This window comes from Rattus rattus, chromosome 1, assembly GCF_011064425.1.
Source record: "Rattus rattus isolate New Zealand chromosome 1, Rrattus_CSIRO_v1, whole genome shotgun sequence".
NCBI lineage: Eukaryota > Metazoa > Chordata > Mammalia > Rodentia > Muridae > Rattus > Rattus rattus.
Genome location: NC_046154.1, coordinates 25,519,989 through 25,540,666, shown reverse-complemented (window position 1 = coordinate 25,540,666; position 20,678 = coordinate 25,519,989). Strand labels below are relative to the sequence as shown.

The following is a 20,678-nucleotide window of genomic DNA, read 5'->3' as shown; positions in this document are numbered from 1 at the left end:
AATTGACCCTCCCCTGAAAATCCCTTTTCTCTGCTGCCTCTCTTGCCCTATTGACTTTTTGCATATGTAGAGTTGACAGTGTTAGGAGTTAGGGCTCCAGAGATGGCGTATAATTAAGAGCACCCATAGCTCTTACAAAGGACTTGGTTTGATTCCCAGTGCCCATGTGGCAGCTGACAACCATCTGTATCCAATTCCAGAGGATCCAACATTCTTTTGTGGCCTCTGCTGACATTGTATGAATGTGTACAAAGACATATCGTGCAGGCAAAACACCCATATACATTAAACACTTGATTCGAAACAAAACAAAAAGTGTTGGGATCAAACCCAGGACCTCACAAATGCTAGGCAAGAATTTGTTTCAGGTTGATGAGATGATTTACCAGGTAAAAGTGCTTGCTGCCAGTCAAGCCTAGTGACCTCCTGAATTCAGTCCTCAGTACTCACAGTGGACGTGATGAGCTAATACCTCACAAGTTGTCCTCTGACCGTGTGTGTACATGCGTGTACACGCACGTGTACACACACACACACACACACAAACACACACACACACAAAATAAATAAATGTGCTTTTTAATGTACTTCATAAGCATTAAAGTGTAGAAATAAAGCTCAAAATTGAATGAAATATCAGGATTTTATATTTCCAAAACTAACTTGTTAAGCCTTAAATTACTAAAGGTATAAGAATTTCATTTAGCTAAAAAATGAGTTAGGGAAAAGTCAATTAATCTTATAGATAATACTTCTAAAAAAGATCATCTCATCACTTTTATTATGTTGTATTTTCTTTTGAGATGAGGTCTCATTCTGTAGCACAGGCTGGCCTCTAAATCTCAATTAGCCTACTGCCTCTAAGCCTCCCAAATGCTAGGATTATAGGTGTGAGCCCCCACATCTAAATTAGATGTGCTTTTTAAAAACCAGTTGTACTAGACAAAATTCAATGTGATTAATCTTCATTGTAAACATTCTTTTAGCAGAAGAATGAGTTGTTATTAGTTCTGTGTATTTCTTTGTCTTGAGAAAGGATCTCACTGTACAGCCTTGGCTGTTCTTGAACTCCTGCCTCAGCCTCCTGACTGCAGAACTGTGTTTTGCCACAGATTATCTCCAGGATCATTTATTTCTAGAAATAACTTATAAAAACAACTCTTTGCTGTCTTGCTACTCATGGTTTTCTAGGATTGCCATGAGAGTCTTCTGTGAGTGCTTTTATACAGCCGAGCAGATGACGCCTCCGAAACTACATTCCCAAGACAGCTAAATACTTCCGCTCTAAGGGAAGACGGATGCTTCCTTGTAAAGCAACCTGCTTCTGTTTCCCAGCTCATGCTTTGACTCTGGCTTTCTTTTCTTCTTAGCGGGTTGGATTAGTCAGTGTCCAGTGTTCCCTGTGTCACAGGAGCAGAAAGAGACAGTGCATATTACATTAGCAAGGATTTTTCGTTTTGGGTTTGTTTTTTTTTTTTCAAGGCGGGATTTCTCTGTAGTACTGGCTGTGTAGACAAGGCTAGCCTCAAAACTCACATCCACCTGCCTTTGTCTCCTGAGTGCTGGGACTAAAGGCATGCGCCACTCCTTGGCTTTGACATTTTTAATAATAACTACCCATAACCTCTGTATTTCGTAAGCCGGTTCTTATAAATGTGAGTGAAATTGCCTCAGTAAGATGTGAAGTCCTGTTGTGTTGGACTAGGCTTAAAGTAGTTTTAAGACATCTGAATGTCAGAACCAGTGCTGTGAGCTGAATCAAGTACTCTTCTCACTTGGTTTTTTGTTTTTGTTTTTTTGTTTTTTGTTTTGTTTGTTTGTTTTTTATTCCAGGACCCAACAGTCGTAATTGGCTCAGGTTTAACAATGGAAGAAATGATTTTTGAAGTGGCTGATACACATCTGTTTTTCAATGACTTAGAGGTAAGCGGTTTAAATTGTTTTTCTGCTCTGTGAGGTGTTTGTTAGTGCCTGATAAGAGACAAGGTAAAACAGGATGAAGGGGGAGGGGTTCTATTAACAGGATCACCACAGGCTTCTGTCTCCAGGCAGAACAGTGTCTCAGTTGAATTTGCAGATCTTGGAAGTTCTAGTTTTGACTTAGTTGATTTTGTTTTTTTTTTTTTTTTTTTTTTTTTAGCAGAGTTGAAGATGGGATGTTTTATTTCATTTTGTTTTGAGACAGGGTCTCGTGTAGCCCAGAAGGACCTCAGACTCACTATGTAGCTAAGTACAACCTTGAACTTGCGATCCTCTTGTCTCTACCCCTTGGAGTTAGCAGTGTGCCACCATGCCAGGGTTTACATAGAGCTGGTGGGGAGTGAAGACCATTGGTGCATGTTAGGCAGCCACTTTACCAGCTGAGCTAGCGCAGGTCGGAGTTAACAGAAAGAGTGGCACTAAGAAAAAAGTATGTGGTTTCTCCGAATGGCTCCTCTGCCGGGTCTGCTGATAGAGGTCTACAGCCCCAGCAATGAGGAGGCTAAGGTAAGAAGACCTATGTCCAAAACTAAAAATGGATTTTTGTTTTGGTTAGTTTAGTTGGAAGTAAAGTATAGAAACACTAATATAAAAGTCAACACTTTATATTAGTGTTGGGCATAGGGAGGAACTGAAAGACAGCTCAGTGGTCAAGTGGTCCATTTCCCAGCACCCACAGGCATTTGTAACTCAAGTCCCAAGGTGATCTAATGTCCTCTTTTGGCCCTCCATGGCCACTGCACCGAACACCAACAGAAAACACCCACGCACACTTAAAATAAAAAAACAAAAGCAGCGGCAACAGAAGATGGCATCGTACACCTCTCATCCCAGAACTGAGGAGGCAGAGGCAGGTGGATCTCTGAGTTCAAGGCCAGCCTGCTCTACAAAGTTTGAGGCCAGTTACTGCTACCCAGTGAGACTGTCTCAAAACAAACAAAAACAATTGACACTAGCAAGTAATGAAACCCTTTATACATTATTGAATATTAACATACTGGATATATATATATATATATCCATTCATCCATCCCCATCCTTCATGGTCTCTAATTGATAGATGACTTACTGCTATCAGATGGGTTTTCTCCACTTTCATTGACTTTTTTCTTTTCAGTGTAATTTGGCAAAGGTCATTATATGGCACAGATAACCCTGAATTATATGTACTATTTTATTTTTCTTCTAGATTAAATTTTTTCTTACTCTTGTTTTTTTTTTTTTTTTCCCGGAGCTGGGGTCCGAACCCAGGGCCTTGCGCTTGCTAGGCAAACGCTCTACCACTGAGCTAAATCCCCAATCCCTCTTACTCTTGTTTAAAGGTTTTTTTTGCCTATCTTCAAATGGCAAGACATTGTTCTGTATTTTCTTATAGAAACTTTTAAGTATTTTTTGTTCTGTTTTGGGTTTGGTTTGTTTGTTTTTTAGTTGGAGGTCTGGAAGTTCATGAAATGAGGCCTTAGCCTGCATAACCCAGATGGCTCTAAACCTAAAATCCTTCTGCCTCGGCTACCTAAGTGCTGACATTGCAGGCACACAGTAGCACTCCTGGCTCTCACCGTATTTCTATGCGTGTGTATTATCTGTGTGTCAGTGACTTGTATATTCCACTCTTTATGAATACACTGAGTACATGGTGAAAAGCTCTGGGCTTTGCCTTTTGCGTTCCCTTTAGGGTAAACACGGTATATTAGATCCCAGGCCTGAGGCAGTGAGAAATTCAGAATGGGAGTCTCAGGCTGGGAGCAGCGAGTTCCAGTCTGGGCTGGAGCAGGCGTCCTGTTCAAGAGCCCAGTACTAGGTTGTTCAGGCCAGAGGGGAGGGTTGTTGGGAGAGGCCGAGGGGGAGCAGGTGTTACCACTTCATGACTTTGCACTCCCATTGTGTGCTGCATAGGTCTTTTTCTTATAAGGACAACATTTAACTGGGGGTGGCTTATAGGGTCAGAGCTTCAGTCCATTATTACTGAGGCTGGAACATGGCAGCATCCAGGCCTGCGTGGTGCAGGAAGAGACTTTTACATCTTCATCGGAAGGCTTGAGAGTACTGCGAGATATTTTTTTAAAGTAGCAATTTTAAAGTAAAGTAAAAAAAGATTTACAAACACAAAGTTAGGCCCGGGTGTCTTTAAGTGCAGACAGCTCTCCTGCACGCAGATGACTGAGGTAAACTCCAGCGCCACAACTACACTGTTAACCAAGTGACACAGCGGCAGCTTCTAATCGGTAAACATCAGTTAAAAACCTACTGTGTGTCAGTCATTACTCCCAGATCGTATTTGTAATGATTTTCTAGACCTACTGAATTCAGGACTGAAAGTTCTGGAATAATTTGACCTGAATGTTTTTCTGCCTCCACCTTCCCCCAGGTCAGTATAGAGGTTCTCAACTTTAGGGGGCATAAGAATCCCCTGGGGAGAGTCTAGGACTTCATTCCAGAAGTTGGAGCAGGTCAGACATGGACCCCAGAACGGGAATTTAAAAACCTTCCCCAGAGGATTTTGGTGCAGATGCCCTAGTGGTGTCAGGGATGACAGCAGCCAGTTAGGCCGTTGGTGCATCTGACTTGATAGAAGGTCTCAGCTCCTCTTTATCACTCACCAGAAGTGTGGCCTGAGAAAATGATGCAGATGTAAACAGTGACTTAGATGGCCTGGACTTACATTTTAGGTGTGCATTCCTCTTCCAACTAGTCTGATCGGGAGGGTTTTTTGTTTGTTTATTTGTTTTGTGGGGTGTGTTGTTGTTGTTGTTGTTGTTGTTAAGATGTGTGTACTTAATATGCTCTATCTGCATGTATGCCTGCAGGCCAGAAGAGGGCATCAGATCTCGTTACAGATGGTTGTGAGCCACCACGTGGTTGCTGGGATTTGAATTCAGGACCTCTGGAAGAGCAGTCAGTGCTCTTAACCGTTGAGCCGTCTCTCCAAGCCCCTTTACCCAATTTTGATATCATACTTTCCCAACATTGTTTCATCTATAAAAATTAATTGTAAACAAGTCAAGAATTAATTTTAAACAAGTTGGGCTATGGTGGCGCATGCCTTTAACCCCCAACTCTTGAGAGGCAGCGGCAGAAGAATCTCTGAGCTCAAAACCAGCCTGGTAACCAGAACAAGTTCCTACACAGACACCCTCTCAGAAAGACAGAAGTAATTGGCTACCTGTACAAAAGGACATTGGAATAGAGTACGATGATGCACTGAGGTCTGTAGACTGGCTCATTGACTAAGCACGTACTGGCTTCTGAGGACCCGTGTTCAGCTCCCAGCACCCAGGCCATGTGCCTCACAACTGCCCATAACTCTAGTCCCAGGAAATCAGAGCCTCCTTCCAGCCTCTATGGAGAGATTGCACTAGTTACATATACAGACTCACATATACACATAAATAAAAACAAATTATGCAGACTGTAGTGGGACACACCTTTAATCCCAGCACTCAGGAGAGGAAGGAACTCTGTGCGTTTGAGAGCAGTCTGGTCTACAGAGTAAGTTCCAGGACAGCCAGGGCTACACAGAGAAACAATCTTAAAACAAAACCGGGCTGGAGAGATGGCTCAGTGGTTAAGAGTACCCGACTGCTCTTCCAGAGGTCCTGAGTTCAATTCCCAGCAACCACATGGTGGCTCACAACCATCTGTAATGGGATCTGATGCCCTCTTCTGGTGTGTCTGAAGACAGCTGCAGTGTACTCATATATAATAAATGAATAAATCTTTAAAAAAAAAAAAACAAACAAAACCAAAAACCAACCAAAAAAAAAAAAGTAAAGTAAATTTTAAATGAAGCAAGGAGATATAATATCTGAGCCCTGCAGCCTCTCTTATAGCAGAATTCAGTCTGATAGGACAGAGGCACGAGGCAGTGTGAGATGTGGAAATGAACTCTTGTGGTAAGAGCAGAACCGAGCAATAGGACTGACTGTTAGGAGGGTTTTATAAAGTACTTGGCCCCTGGCGGGGTCTGTGTGCCAGAGACTGTGAGGTATTTCATCACCCTACCATCATGTGGTCTTTTATACGATGTCATGGAACAGCGCCTCTGTTCCCTGGAATGAACATGTGCATTTTGTCTTTTAACAGGAGTGTGACCAGGTGCATGTGGAAGATGTGGCTTCTGATGACAATGGCCAGGATTTGAGGTGTGGTAAACCCAGTGATCCTTGAACATCAGTACACCCAGGATGTGCAGAACACTGCATTCAGAGAAAGAGAAAGGTTACAGTGCTCACAGTCTACTGTTACACGGTCCAGAAACCAATGTAACTGACCATGACACAGAGTATAGTGAGGCAGTGATAGAAAACTGATGAGAGGCAGAGGAGGAAGTGATGTGGTACTGCTTGTAAGGGGGCAGGTGGCGCATTAGAGAGGCCTCAGTGGTGTGGCATTTGACCAAGGCCTCAAGAATTACCAGGTAACGATACTGGATGAAGCAGCAGCATCTCGGAGTGAAGGGTCACTGTGCCACTGGCTTCTCGTTATATAGGTTTCCTGCTGTGAGAAAGCGTGCTGCTAGGCTGGGTACTTCTGGTTGCATATAAGCATCAGGAATTTCCCTATGAACTGTTGTCTTGACTGTTATATTTCAGTGAAGACTGTACCAGGGCGTCTCATTGTTAGCTCAGTCTCCTCATTCCTCTGTTGACTACTGTTTCTTCTGGCCTGTTGATCTTTTTAAAAAATATAGGGGTTGGGCTGGAGAGATGGCTCAGCGGTTAAGAGCACCGACTGCTCTTCCAGAGGTCCTGAGTTCAATTCCCAGCAACCACATGGTGGCTCGCAACCATCTGTAATGGGATCCGATGCCCTCTTCTGGTGTATCTGAAGACAGCTACAGTGTACTTATATATAATAAATGAATAAATCTTTAAAAAAAAAAAATATAGGGGTGTGTGTGTGTGTGTGTATGTATGTGTGTGTGTGTACACTTGTGTATGTGTGTATGCATAGAGGTCGGAGAACAAGTTTATGGAGTCAGATCTTTCCTTCTACCTTTATTTGGTATCCAGGAATTGAACTCAGGTCATCAGACTTATGTGGCACAGCACATTTACTGATGGAGCCATTTCAATGGCCTTGGCATAGTGGCCTTGTCTAAAAAGTATCAGGCATAGGTGCTAGAGAGATGGCTCATTGGTCAGGAGCACTGGCTGTCTTCCAGAGGACCTGAGTTCAATTCCCAGCACCCACGTGATGGCTTGTAACCATCTAGAGTGAGCACGGATGCCTCCTTCTGGCATATAGACATACATGCAGATAGAGTATTCATATAGAATCAACCAATAAGTCTTTTTTAAAACAGCGCTGTCCTGTCTTTTCATGCTAATGTGTTTTAATGTTTTATAGGTATACCTCATGGGTAAAGGGTTCCTCCCTGAGACTCCCCTAGTATTAAGCATTTCATCTGTAGGTCTTCGTTAGTTTGGGTTTTTGTTTCTGTTTTGTTGTGTTTTTTGAGACAGTATTTCTTTGTGTAGCCCTGATTGTTCTGGAACTCATATTGTGTAGACCAGGCTAGCCTCGAACTCAGCTCTAAGTGCTGGGACTAAAAACATAAAATTTCTTAAATGTGTAGCAGAGCTGAACACACCTTCCACGTTAGAACCAAGAAGGAGCCCTCCCCTGCAGAGGGGCAGGCACTCCATGTGTGTTTCTCTGCCTCTGAGTTAAGAAAGCCTCCTGTCAGGCATCTTCTGGCTATGTATGTGTCTGTCTTCTGTAACATGTGACTGAGCAGATTTCCTAGTTTATGTCTTGGCAGCTTTTCTTGGTTGGTTGGTTGGTTAGTTGGTTGGTTGGTTAGTTGGTTGGTTGGTTAGTTGGTGTGTGTGTGTTTGTGTGTGTGTGTGCACGCGCACGCGTGCATGTTCCATGAGACAATATTTCTTTGGGTAACTTCTTGAAATTTAGCCCTGGAACTCTCTCTGTAGACCAGGCTGGCCTGGAACTCAAGAGATCCAGCTGCCTCTGCCTCCTGAGTGATGAGATTAAAGGCGTGTGCCACTTCCCAGCTTCTTAGCTGCTTTATTTAGTATAGAATCTTTTTTTTTTTCTTTTTCTTTTTTTTTTTTTTTTTTTTTTTTTTTTTGGAGCTGGGGACTGAAACCCAGGGCCTTGCGCTTTCTAAAAAAAGCGCTAAAAAAACTTATATAATATTTTTATTTTTTACCCCAATCTTTTTTTTTTTTTTTTTTTTAAATTTATTATTTTATTTATATGAGTGCACTGTAGCTGTTTTCAGACACACCAGAAGAGGGCATCAGTTCTCATTACAGATGGTTGTGAGCCATGTGGTTGCAGGGATTTGAACTCAGGACCTCTGAAAAAGCAGTCAGTGCTCTTAACCACTGAACCATCTCTCCAGCCCAAGAATCTTAAATTTAATGTATTGAACCCTATTTTGACATGTTTAGCCCTTTTGAAAAAAGTCTATCCCAAGCCATCCTGAACTTGTTATGTAGCCCATTTGACCTTCACTTACGATCATCTTGCTTCAGTTTCCCAAATGCTAGAATTGTAGGTGTGTGTGTGGCCACCATGACCAGCTCTATTTTTTCCTTTTCTATAGCCATAATCCTATTTCCATAGCTGTATTTGTTGGGTAGTCAGTCTGCTTTCTTCTCCACTGTGTATTCTGTCATCCCAAGCCAGCCTCTGTGGGGCAGGAGTGCTTAGGTTCTTCCCCTTTTACTCTCAGGAGTCACCATCAGTTCAGCAGGAAGGTGAGGAGAGGCTGCACATACACGATGGTGCACTCCTGCTGTTCCCGCACCTAGGGGTGCAAGTCCAGCCTCAGCTATAGCGAAGTTGAAACAAACTAGCCTGGCCTACACTGGTGAGAAGACTGTTAAAGCACTAGCGTTGTGTATTAGACACCAAGAACAGGCCACAGACTCTCAGGTAACATTTATGTCTAAGCCTTGTGGGTGTGGAGTTTAACTTGCATTATCCTCTTTCTTTGTAGCAACTACAGTTTCTCAACAGATGGTTTCAGTGGTTCAGGAGGCAGCGGGAGCCATGGATCCTCTGTGGGAGTTCAGGGAGGTGTGGACTGGATGAGGAAACTGGCCTTTCGCTACCGAAAAGTGAGGGAAATCTATGATAAGCATAAAAGCAATGTTGGTGGTAAGTGTGGCCAAACATTCGGAACCTGATCATGATCCTTCCCTGCACTCGTTTCCTAGAGTGCCCCAGATCTGCCTTGCAACTTTCTAGGAGTGTATGCCATGTTAATTAGGAAGAAAGTAGAGATCTAATTAAACCCTTTGAAGAGTTTGCAGTACCCACGGCCATTAGAAGGGAAGACATTGGGAGAGGCTCTGCACCGTTGGTGGCAGTTAAAATGGGGCATGAAGGGCTAGAAAATGGCTCTGCAGTTAAAGTGCTGGCTGCTCAGATGGAGGACTTAGGTTAAGTTCTTAGCACCTAACAGTAGCTTTCAACCATATGTAACTCCAGTTTGAAAGTATCTGATGTCTTCTGATCTGTGAGCATCAGACATGCACACTATATACATACATACATACATACATACATACATACATACGTGCATGCACACTATATACATACATACATACATACATGCATGCATGCAAACAAAACATACACATAAAATAAAAATAAATTTAAAACATTTTTACAAACGGAGACAATAGTTGAGGCTCTGCATCACTGACAGCATTAGAGTGGCGATTTCAGTAGACGTCCACTCTGCTTTCCTAATTCCTCTTAACGTTACTTAGGACAACTGTGGTATTTCCTTTAGACAATACCATTTTAAAGGAAATGTTCTGTATCAGGCAACTTTACCTCTGTAATAAGATACCTAAAATGATTGGTTTAACAGGCAGAAAGATCATTGGCCCTATTATCTTGAGCTTGTGGTAAACCAAAACATCATGGCAGGGAGAAGCTGCTCACCTCATTGCCCAGGGAAAGAGGGAGGAGTCGAGAGGCCAGCTTGATTCCTAAGATCACGTTAAAGCACACTGCCGACTGCTTCCAACCAGGCCCTACCTAGTATCAGTGGCATTTCCCTGAGAACAAGCCTTACCACGTTAGATTTGGGGAGTATGGTTTAGATCTGTTGGTTGGGTGGTTGGTGGGTGGTTGGTGGTTGGTTGGTTGTTGAGATGGTCTTGTTAGATAGCCCAGAACCATCCGTGCTTCCAAGTACTGGGATTCTAGACATGACCCCCAATACCCACCTCAATATTTCACCTGGTGTGGTGGTGTTATTAGTTTTGAGTCATAACCACTGTTGGTCCTAGTTAACAGACAGCCATATTTTATAGAGCAGCTGTTTATATCCATCATGGCAAGTCAGATAAGCCCAGTTGCTACATTGGCTGGGTGGTAGGCCTAGGATTATAGTAGCAGTATCCATGTGAGATAATCAGAAGTACTGTAGGTGTTAGTGTGCCTAAAATCCTGTTAGTCAGAACTAATTAGTCATGGATTGTTCACAATGGGAGAGACATTAGAAGTCTACTTTGAATACCTCATTTAGCAGTTGAGAAATTGACATCCATCCTACAGGTAGGAACAGCATACACTGTCACATAGCAAGTTAATAAGATGGCTACATTCCCTGACTTTCAGCCAGCACCCCTTCTGGTCTTATAGCTCCTTTGCTGGTGATGTGCTCCTATAGGAAATTACTTAAGAACTATGAACTATCGTCCTCAAAGGGACTGCATAGATAATGCTGCATAGGTCTAGGACTTGTATAGACAGCACACGATACCCTTCCATGACAAGTGATGTCATGCAGTGTGGCTGAGAGCACAGATGGGGCTTTAACGTTCAGTTGGGTCATTTCTGTGACAATCCTCTAATATCAGATAAAAATCATGGGCTTTCAAGTCTCAGGAATCTAATTTCTTTTTTCAGATCCTCCCTCCCCTAAACCTAGGTCCCTGATCTTCCGTATGTTCTGACTGAACCTAGTTTCTCGGACACACAAGTCTCCTAAGCCTACGTGGAGAACATGTAAACATGTAAAAAGCATATGGCACACACCTTTAATGCCAGCACTAGGGGAACTGAGGCAGGTGAATCTGAGTTCAAGGCCAGCCTGGTGTACCTAGTAAGTTCTAAGCTAGCCAAGGTTTCACACTAAGATTGCCTCAAAAAGGAAGGAAGGAAGGAAAGAAGGAAGAAAGGAAGGAGGGAAGGAAGGAAGTGAGGGAAAAAGTAATACTTCCCCATATGTTTTTGTAGTGTTAGTAGAATGTAGGACTTACTTAATCTTTGCTACAGAAACTTCTGAGTCCCACTTGCTCTTTGAATATACCAACTCAGTGTCTTACAATGGGCTCCCACGTGAGACTTCTGTTTTATGCAGAACCAGTCTAGTCTCCTAGAGCACTGCATGAGTCTGCTGTTGCTGGAGCTGCTTCAGAGGTGAATGTAGGACAGGAGTTGGTCCTTCACTCTGGAATCCTGGCTGAAATGTCCTGTGCAGGCAGAAATACAGTGTTGTCACTGGGAAATGGCAGCTGGGAAAGGATCCCCAACCCTGGGCATTCCCACTGTCTGTGGAACTCTAGGCACCCTCCCTTTGTTCTTTGTTTTTTGTCTTTAGCGGTAAGAACTGTTCTAACAGTCATTTGTCCCCGCATGGTGTTGTGTTGTAGAGTCGTACTTTCAGGTGTGCTCCATGAGTCTGCAGGTAGCACCCTTGTCAAGTGTGCCCACAGGGAGCAGACATTTTGCCGAGGAGTCCCAGCTGAGTAACACCATTCTCAACGTTTTCTAAACCATGGGGATGAATATTCTCAGGGGCTTGGAGAAGTTGCTTCTTTATATAGCAAGTATGTCGGCTACTTGTCTCCAGCACCGCACCTGACAAAAGCAGCCTAAAGAAGGAGAAGCTTACTTGGTTCACAGTTCGCTACTGTGGTCACGTACAGTGTAGGAGGCACTGGTCACATTGAGTCCACAGTCAGGAACAAGGGTGGGAGAGCACTGGGCTCAGCCTTCCCCTTACTCAGTCAGGGCCCCAGCCCATGGAGTGAGCCGCCTCCATTAGGGTGGTCCCTCACCTCAGTAGTCTAATGTTGATGATCCCTCACAGACATGACATGACCAGAGCTTTGTTTCCATGCTGATCCTAGATCCCATCAGGCTAATGATCAAGTTGACCGTCATAGCAAGTCCCTGTTGTCAGCTAACAAGTGGTCTGCTTCTCCCATAGGCCTCCTCAGCCCCCAGAGGAAGGAGGCTCTGCAGCGGCTCAGAGCAGAGATCGAAGTGCTGACGGACTCCTGGCTAGGAACCGCGCTGAAGTCCTTGCTTCTCATCCAGTCTCGGTACAGAAATTGTCTTTATATCTCATCTGCTCATGGTGTTTTCTAATCCTAGAGTAGGTTAGGCCAGCGTCTAAAATGGGGATTAGGCACAAAGATGAGAAGAATGAGCCTCGGTGGTGGCAGTAAAGGCAGAGGGCAGATCTCTGTGAGTTTGAGGCCAGCCCAGTCTACAGAGTGAGCTCTAGGACAGCCAGAGAGAGGAGAGAGAGAGAGGAGGGGAGAGAGAGACAGAGACAAACAGAGAGAGACAGAGATAGAGAGAGCGAACATGAGACCGCAGGATTAATATGAAAAGGGGTCTAAAGCCAGGCATGGTGGTGCACACCTCTAATCCCGAGTCAGAGAGATGGAGAAGCAATAGATACGTTAAGAAGACATAGGGGGCCAGTGAGGGCTCAGCAGGTGCTTGCTACCAAGCTTGATAACATAAATTCAACATACATACATACATACATACATACATACATACATACATACATACATACATGTAATTTTAAAAATTAAGAGGATTAAGAGGGTTTTTGCCTTGAAGCCTAGACTGGAAAATAAATGTAGCTTTAATACCACGTTGTTCCTCCCTCTCTCCCTCATGTCTGTATCTTGGGATAGACTCACACTGAGGATAGAAATCCATGGAGGTTAAGGACCCAGAGACTTACTGTGTCTCCTGGAACCTGAGTGGTGAAGAACAGAGAGTGCCATTTCCATTAATACAATAGCAGATGAAAGCTCCCCACCGTGCACCAGTTTTTCTAAAATGTGGGATCCATAACACGAAGACAGTGATAGCGGCTAACGGACTGCAGTGAAGGCGTTGGCCAAGGTGGAGAGACGGACGGCTCAGTGGTTGAGTGCATGCACTGTTCTTTTCTATTCTTTTTTTTTTTTTTTTCGGAGCTGGGGACCGAACCCAGGGCCTTGTGCTTGCTAGGCCAGCGCTCTACCACTGAGCCAAATCCCCAACCGCATGCACTGTTCTTACAGAGGACCCAGGTTCAGATCCTGACACCCGCATGTGTGTGTATAAGCCATCTCACTAGCCCTTCTGCCAATTAATATATAAAATAAAATATAATTAAAAGAGTAATAATTGAGCTGGATATGGTAGAACACAGCTTTAATCCCAGCACTAGGGAAGCTGAGGCAGGAGGATCTCTGAGTTTGAGGCCAGCCAGGGCTACACAGAGAAACACCTACCCTGGGAAGGAAAGAAGGAAGGAAGGAAAAGGAGGAAGGAAGGAAGGAAGGAAGGAAGGAAGGAAAAAAAGGAATTAATATTGGTATTTAACAGTAGCATCCACCTCGTGAGGTTTCCTTTTAAGTAAGACCCTGAAGAGCTAAGTGGTTTGAATCCGTCCTCCTGGGCTGCTTCACTTTCACCAGTCTCTTTCCTTCTTACTTCCTTTTAGAAAGAATTGTGTGAATGTTCTGATCACTACCACCCAGTTGGTTCCAGCCCTGGCCAAGGTTCTCCTGTATGGACTAGGAGAAATATTTCCTATTGAGAACATCTACAGTGCTACCAAAATCGGTATGGTGTCCCCTCCCTCTCCCATGACCTCTTGGGGAAGCTTTCACTGGGGCTTGTGTTACTGCCAGTTCTTCTGCTACCCATACAACCGTGCTTCCCCTCCAGCAGTCTTCTGAGGAGGTGGGTGAGGCTTAGCAGGTGTGCTGTCTGCTTCCGGTGTAAGAACTAGTGAGGCAGGTGAATATGGCCCTCTGTCCTACCGTGTCAGCATTTCTCACCTGAAAATCTGTTATCGAGACCAGCTAGCTGGCTCAGTTGGTATCTGTCACCAAGTCTGATGACCTAGGCTCAGTCCCCAGGACACATGGATATACATCCTCACCCACTCACACACCAGATCAGTAAAAACCGTGTGCAGAGCCGGCTCCGCCCTTAAGAGCACTTGTTCTTGCGGGGCCTGAGGTGAGTTCCCAGCACCTATATGTTGGCTCACTCCTAACTCCTATTCTGGGAAATTTGATGCCCTCTTCTGGCCTCTTGGGGCAGTAAGTATATACATGATACACATACATATATGTAGGCATAACACACATAAAATGATACATTTAATTTTTAAAAATTCTAAATAAGATTTAAAAAAATAAAATATTGAAAGCAACCATGAATTGTTAAGAGTGGAAAAAACTGAGATGGAGGTGGTGCATGCCTTTAATCCCGCACTTGGGAAGTCAAGGCCAGCCTGGTCTACAGAGCTCCAGGACAAACAGAGAAACCCTGTCTTGAACCTCCCCACCCCCACAAAAACTTTTAAGAGAAAGCTGAGTTAGTAGTAGGAGTTGTGTTATCAGTCACTGCCCCGCTCCCCTGAAGGTTAGCTATCCACTGACAAGGGCTTTGAGCACTGGGCAAACATGCGCTCTCTGCATGATGCAGGGAACCTTTCCTAAGAGCCTCCCACACTGAGGAGCTGTGTTTTCTGTAGGATTAGCCCAGTGCCCACAGACTGACCAAACTAATAGAATGGCTGTATTTTCTCTGAAAATCAAGAGAGCTTGTTTGGTGATTTCCCTCAGTCATGGCTCACCCAGAGCTAGTGTTGGAAGCTGCAGTGTGTAGGGAGTGGGATACACAGGAAGAGCCCAGTTTTCCTTGACAGTTGTGAAATGGGAGCAAGGAGGCTCTTCTCCAGTTTCTCTGAAGTCTTTTCAAAATTATGACTTTTCTTTGTGTATATTTTTGAGACAGGGTCTCACGTAGCCCAGGTTGGCCTCAAACATATTGTGTAGCCAAGGATTATCTGGAAATTCTGATCATCCTTAGCTTCCCAAGCGCCAGGATTAAAGCATGTGCCACCATGCCCAGCTAAAATTGAATTCTGCATAGTCACTCGGTAACCTTGGACAGTGAATGCTCAGGATCGTTTCTGAAAAGCCAGAGGTGGGCTCGCAGCCTTGGTTTGGTTAGGTCTCTTGAGTCTAGGTCTCTAGCTTAGGTTGCCTACAACTCGCAGTGATCCTTCTGTCTTAGCCTTCCAAGTTCTTGGTTACAAGCAATTGCTCTACACCAGATATCAGTAGTATTTTTCCTGTAGGAAACTCTGAGGACTGGTATTCTGCATAGACTTGGTTGGCCACATCCTCCACAACAGAAGACCTCACACCGGAGTGTTCTGGAGTGGAAAATGTCTGTCTGTTAGAGCTGGCTCTTTGTGTACGTCTCTCCTTCTTCACTTGTAGCTGATAAGCTTCCTTGTCCCTCAGCATGTGGGGAGGAGGCACACCAGAGGCCTTGAGGAGAACGTGTCAGGACAATGGGGACTTCTTCATCCTTATTTCTAACCCAAGATGGTCCTTTTGCTTGATCTTAGGGAAATGTCTGACATCTAAACCAATTTTTTTTATAAGCAGATCCTGACTTAATTGAAGAGGCTATCATGGAATTAAAGAGCGAACACTTTGAACATAAATATTTAGGACTAGGCATAGAGAAAAATGAAGTATTACATTTGTAACTGGAAATTGTTATACAAGCCAGATTCAGAAAGACATACTCAGGAGGCAGAAGCAGACCAGTCTCTGTGAGGTCAAAGTCAAGCTGGTCTACAAAGTCAGATCCAAGACACCCAGGGTTATGTTGAGAGACCATGTCTCAAAAAGAAAAGAAGGAAAGATACACCACATATGTTCTCTCATACATGAAATCTTGGTTTAAGTTGGGGTCGGGGAAAAAAGGTTCAGAAAAGGCCTGTGAGAAGAAGGAAGAAATCTCGAGAGAGTGGAGAGAGGCTGTTTGGGAGACAAAAGGAACCAGCACAGGCGGAGTAGAGAGCTGGGGGTTTGATGGCTCAGCAGTTAACAGTGCTTCCCTGAGTTCAGCTGCAGCACCCACATCAGGTGCTCACAACTCCAGCTCAGCTCCTGTGACCTCTGCAGTCACCTGCACATATGCACCTAGCGATGTGGGTACATGTGTGTACATGTACACATAATTAAAAGTAACACTTAATAACATGTGTGGAAATGCCGTTATGCTGACCTAAAAAATTAATTTTGAAAACTAATTCAGGTCCGGGGTTATAGCTGATTGTCAGAATGCTTACCTAGCATTCATCCCTGGGTTTGACCACAAGCATCATAAAACAAGAGAAAAGAGGGAAAAGTTTCAGGAGCTGGTTGAAAGCTTACTTGGTTAATATTTGCAACGCACACCTAAGAACCTGATTTGTTGTCCAGCAGCCTTATGTTACGGGTGCAATGACAGACACTTGTGATCCCAGCATTGGGGAGGCAGAGACAGGATGTCCTTGGTGCTTACTGGCCAGCCAGTCTAACTGGGCAGTAAGCCTCAGCTCCTAGTGAGGGACCCTGTGTCATAGAGCTAGGCATTTATATAGCGCCCGAGGAGTGACATTTGAGACCTGTCTCAGGCTCCCATGTTCACGGTCACACATCTATCCTTATACAGACACAGGCACACACAACATAGAAAATAATAGTTTAATTGTTGAATTGAATTATCTAATAGTTAGACCAAATTCAGCATAACAAGTGAGTGGTGCAGAGGAAAGCAGGCAGGACGGCCAGGGAAAAGTTAGCCCTGAAATGCGCACATGCGTAAAGAGCTTTGTCTCTTAAGTAGGACACTGAAATCCAGAGTGGACCAGGTCTGGACCAGCGTACCATGGAGATGCCACTTGGCTAGGGTGTCAGATGTACAGCTGTTCTGATAGACCAAGCAGTGTAGACGTATAGGATTTTTATCAGTTCCCTTAGTTCCTAGGTTGCTGCATCTGTGTTGTTACTGTTTTTTGTTGGTTTTGTTTTGGATTTTGGGTTTGGGTGTTGTTGTTGTTGTTGTTGTTGTTTTCTTTTGGTTTTGGTTTGGTTTGGTTTGGTTTAGTTCTGGCCATCCTGAGTGCTGAGATTAAAAGTGTACACCAGCACTATCTGGCTTTGTTTTGTTTTTGTTTTGAATGAAGTGCTTTATTTAATTAATTTGTATGTGCTCATGCAGGCAAGCAGCCAAGGCACACTATGATGTCAGCTGCTCTCTTTCCAGTGTGTGGGGACTGGGGATTGAACTGGAGTCACCAGGCTTGGCAGGAAGCCTCTTTACTCGCTGTGCCATCGCACTGGCCTGATCTTTTTGTGTTTTGTAATCACTTTCCTGCAGATGGCAGGCACGTGTGTTGGGAAGGATCTTGAAGGTCACTGGATCTGGCAGGAATAAAAATGAGTTTAATGGAGCAGGATGAAGGGAGCACAGTCAGGCCTTGCTTACCTGAACAGGGACAATAACTTGTGAGCTGTCAGGAAGAGCAAGGCTGGCTGAAGGCACACACCTAGCTTCCTAGCACATGACAGCTAAGGCACAGGATTCCAGTCCAAGCAAGGCCTGAGTGGCCTTGCAAAACTTTGCCATTATCCCCCCACTATCCCCAAAAAAGCAAGGGCTATAACTTCCTATTATTTCTTCAACACAGTATTTTTCCCATAGCAGTACTCTGCTTAAGTAGGCTTGAATTGTGATATGGCAAAATGATTCTTAGAGCTATCTACAGTGAGCCAGGCAGTGGTGTACACCTTTAATCCCCATGCTTGGGAGGCAGAGGCAAGCGGATCTTTGAGTGCAAGGCTAGCCTGGTCTACAGAGTGAGTTCCAGGACAGCCAAGGCTCCACAGGGAAAACATTACTCATTAATGATTTAATGTGGTCTAGTAGCAGAATGCTTCCTAGTGAGAACATGGCTCTGGTTTGGTCCCAAGCACCGCCAAAAATCAACATCATCATCATTTTAAGACGTCCATTTCCCAAGGTCAGCTAAACACAGCAGCTGAACTACAAATACCATGTACAGTTGTTGGTTACAACCATAAGCCTGCCAGGCTCCAGTGGATAGCTCAAAGCTCTTGGTCACATGGATGGCCCTGGTTAAAACCCTGTGACACAGAAAGTCATGAAGGTGGGAAAAGGACTTTGGGGGCCATGGGAGTGGAATGGGCATAATCAAAACACATTAGTATATACAGATGAAATTCTCCAAGAACAAACATAATAGTAAAAGACTGTTATAGAGTTTTGGGTTTTTTTTTTTTTTTTTTCTTTTTTTTTGGAGCTGGGGACGAACCCAGGGCCTTGCGGGCCTAGGCAAGCGCTCTACCACTGAGCTAAATCCCCAACCCTTGGGGTTTTTTTTAATTTGTTTATTTATTTGATGTATGTGAATATACTGTCGCTGTCTTCAGACACACCAGAAGAGGACATTGGATCCCCATTACAGATGGTTGTGAGCCACCATGTGGATGCTGGGAATTGAACTCAGGACCTCTGGAAGAGCAGTCCGTTCTCTTAACTACTACTGAGCCATCTCTCCAGCCCCCCCCCTTTTTTCCTTTTTTAATTTTACAGAGTTTTAAAAAGAGAGAACATTTGTTTAGATCCAGGCTACAGCCTGGATTTATAGTAGAGACCCAAGTCAAACCTAGTTGCTGGCTGGCTTGGGATCTGGAGTGCATCGCTAAACCTGTGATGGCCCATTCTCTGTAACGTGAGGAAGGAGAGCTGATGAGAGAGGAGGGTGCTGTGAATGCTGCACACATGAGACACATGGGAAAAGCTTGCTCACCACTCAGTCAGCCTCGCTCATTGTCTCCTTCGTGCTAAGATTGTGGGAACCTTACTCCTGATGGAAGACTAAAGTGAGTTGCTTCGGTGATGGCACTCACATTCACCCTAACTCCTAACTGAGTTGTCAGCAAAGGTGTCGGTTATCCTGTGCAAGCAGGCAGATGAACGGGGCGCAGAACTTATCTTTGGTAATTGAAAAGATAAAGACTGTCCTAATAGGAGATGTTTTTTCCTCTCTAGGTAAGGAGAGCTGCTTTGAGAGAATCGTTTCGAGATTTGGGAAAAAAGTCACATATGTAGTAATTGGAGATGGACGAGATGAAGAAATTGCAGCCAAGCAGGTAATGGAAAAGGAAAAATTCTGTTATGTGGTTGTGCATGAAGCAGTTAGAAAAACTTCCCTACACTCTGGAGGTCGTAGGAGGGAGGGATGAGCTACCGAGGGGTGGCGGGGTATGAGTAAAGGAGGAAGAGAAGTCTGAGGGCATGGCTTGCTGGATAGGGTGCTGTCTAGAATGCATGATCCCCAGGTTCAATCCTCAGCACTGTATAAACCAGGATGGGGCATGCCTGTACTCACAGTGCTTGTGAAGTCGAGGCAGGAGGATTAGGAGTTGAAAGAGCATCCTTAGCTACTTACTGAGCTCATGGGATACATGAAACCCTGTCAAGGGATATGCGGAGAGAATGGGAAAACCGAAAAACGTTTACAAGTCTTGTGCATCTGTGGTATGCATCGTCCTTCCTCACTTTTCTTTAAAGAAAAGAAAAGTTGTTCCCAAGTGGAGTTTTCCTGTAATTTGTTAGACTTCCTGTCCTTTCCTCCCGGCCTTTCAAGAATCTTAGAACCAGCCTTGGGATCCAGTGGATGATGCTTGCTTACAGACATAGGAAGCCCTGTGTTCAGGCCCCAGCACCACATAAAACTACATAATGCTGCACACCGGGGTCCCAGTACCCAGGAGTGGAGCAGAGAATGAGAAACTCAGGGCCATCCCTAGGCTACATGGCAAGATTGGGCCCTCATGAATCCTGATGTGGACTTCGTCTTCATTTGAGGGGAGCAGACTAAATGCAAACAGGCAAACTATTCTGGCCTTTTCAGGCATTGGCTCTGTTCTTAAAAGTTGGGAGGGAGGGGCTGGAGAGATGGCTCAGCGGTTAAGAGCACTGACTGCTCTTCCAGAGGTCCTGAGTTCAAATCCTAGCAACTACATGGTGGCTCACAACCATCTGTAATGAGATCCGATGCCCTCTTCTGGTGTGTCTGGAGACAGCTACAGTGTACTCATGTAACTAAAATAAATAAATCTTTAAAAAAAAAAAAAAAAAGTTGGGAGAGAGAGAGAAAGAAAAACAAAACATTATTGTCAAAAAAATCATGGTTGCTTTTGAAAGCCCTGAAGGTTTGTTCACATAGTCTTCTGTCACTGTGCAGGCCAAGCCTTGGTCACCCTTCCTTCACACAGAAACTGTAGATGAGTTTGGGCTATGGAACCTAGCGTCCGGTAGATGAGGCCAAGCATGGTTGTGCGTGCCCAGCTGTGTCTACTTGGGTGGAAGGGGAAATTGGGCCCAGGCTCTGATTGGCTTCATCGACATAAAAAAGGCCCTGTCTCCAGTCAGGTGACATCAGTTTGTACCATGAAGTCTGGTTGCTCGTCTGCTGCGTGGGCATCTGAAGTTCTCTCCTTGGCCTTTACTGCTTTAGTTTCAGATTAGTGCCGTGACTTCCCAGCTGTGACTGATGTCACCCAGTTCACAGAAGCCACCGCAGCTGCTAG

General features: G+C 44.4%; 1 protein-coding gene across 2 annotated transcripts in view; it reads left to right on the top strand.

The window, feature by feature from the left end:
- The window catches only part of Eya3 (EYA transcriptional coactivator and phosphatase 3), a 66,902-nt gene that overhangs the window by 41,189 nt on the left and 5,035 nt on the right, over positions 1–20,678 (top strand). For both annotated transcript variants that reach the window (XM_032896704.1, XM_032896711.1), the window contains 6 exons: positions 1,834–1,923; positions 6,064–6,122; positions 8,948–9,108; positions 12,182–12,296; positions 13,706–13,827; positions 19,135–19,235. In XM_032896704.1, coding sequence (XP_032752595.1) covers positions 1,834–1,923; positions 6,064–6,122; positions 8,948–9,108; positions 12,182–12,296; positions 13,706–13,827; positions 19,135–19,235 — 648 coding nt within the window. The remainder of the gene's footprint in view (positions 1–1,833; positions 1,924–6,063; positions 6,123–8,947; positions 9,109–12,181; positions 12,297–13,705; positions 13,828–19,134; positions 19,236–20,678) is intronic.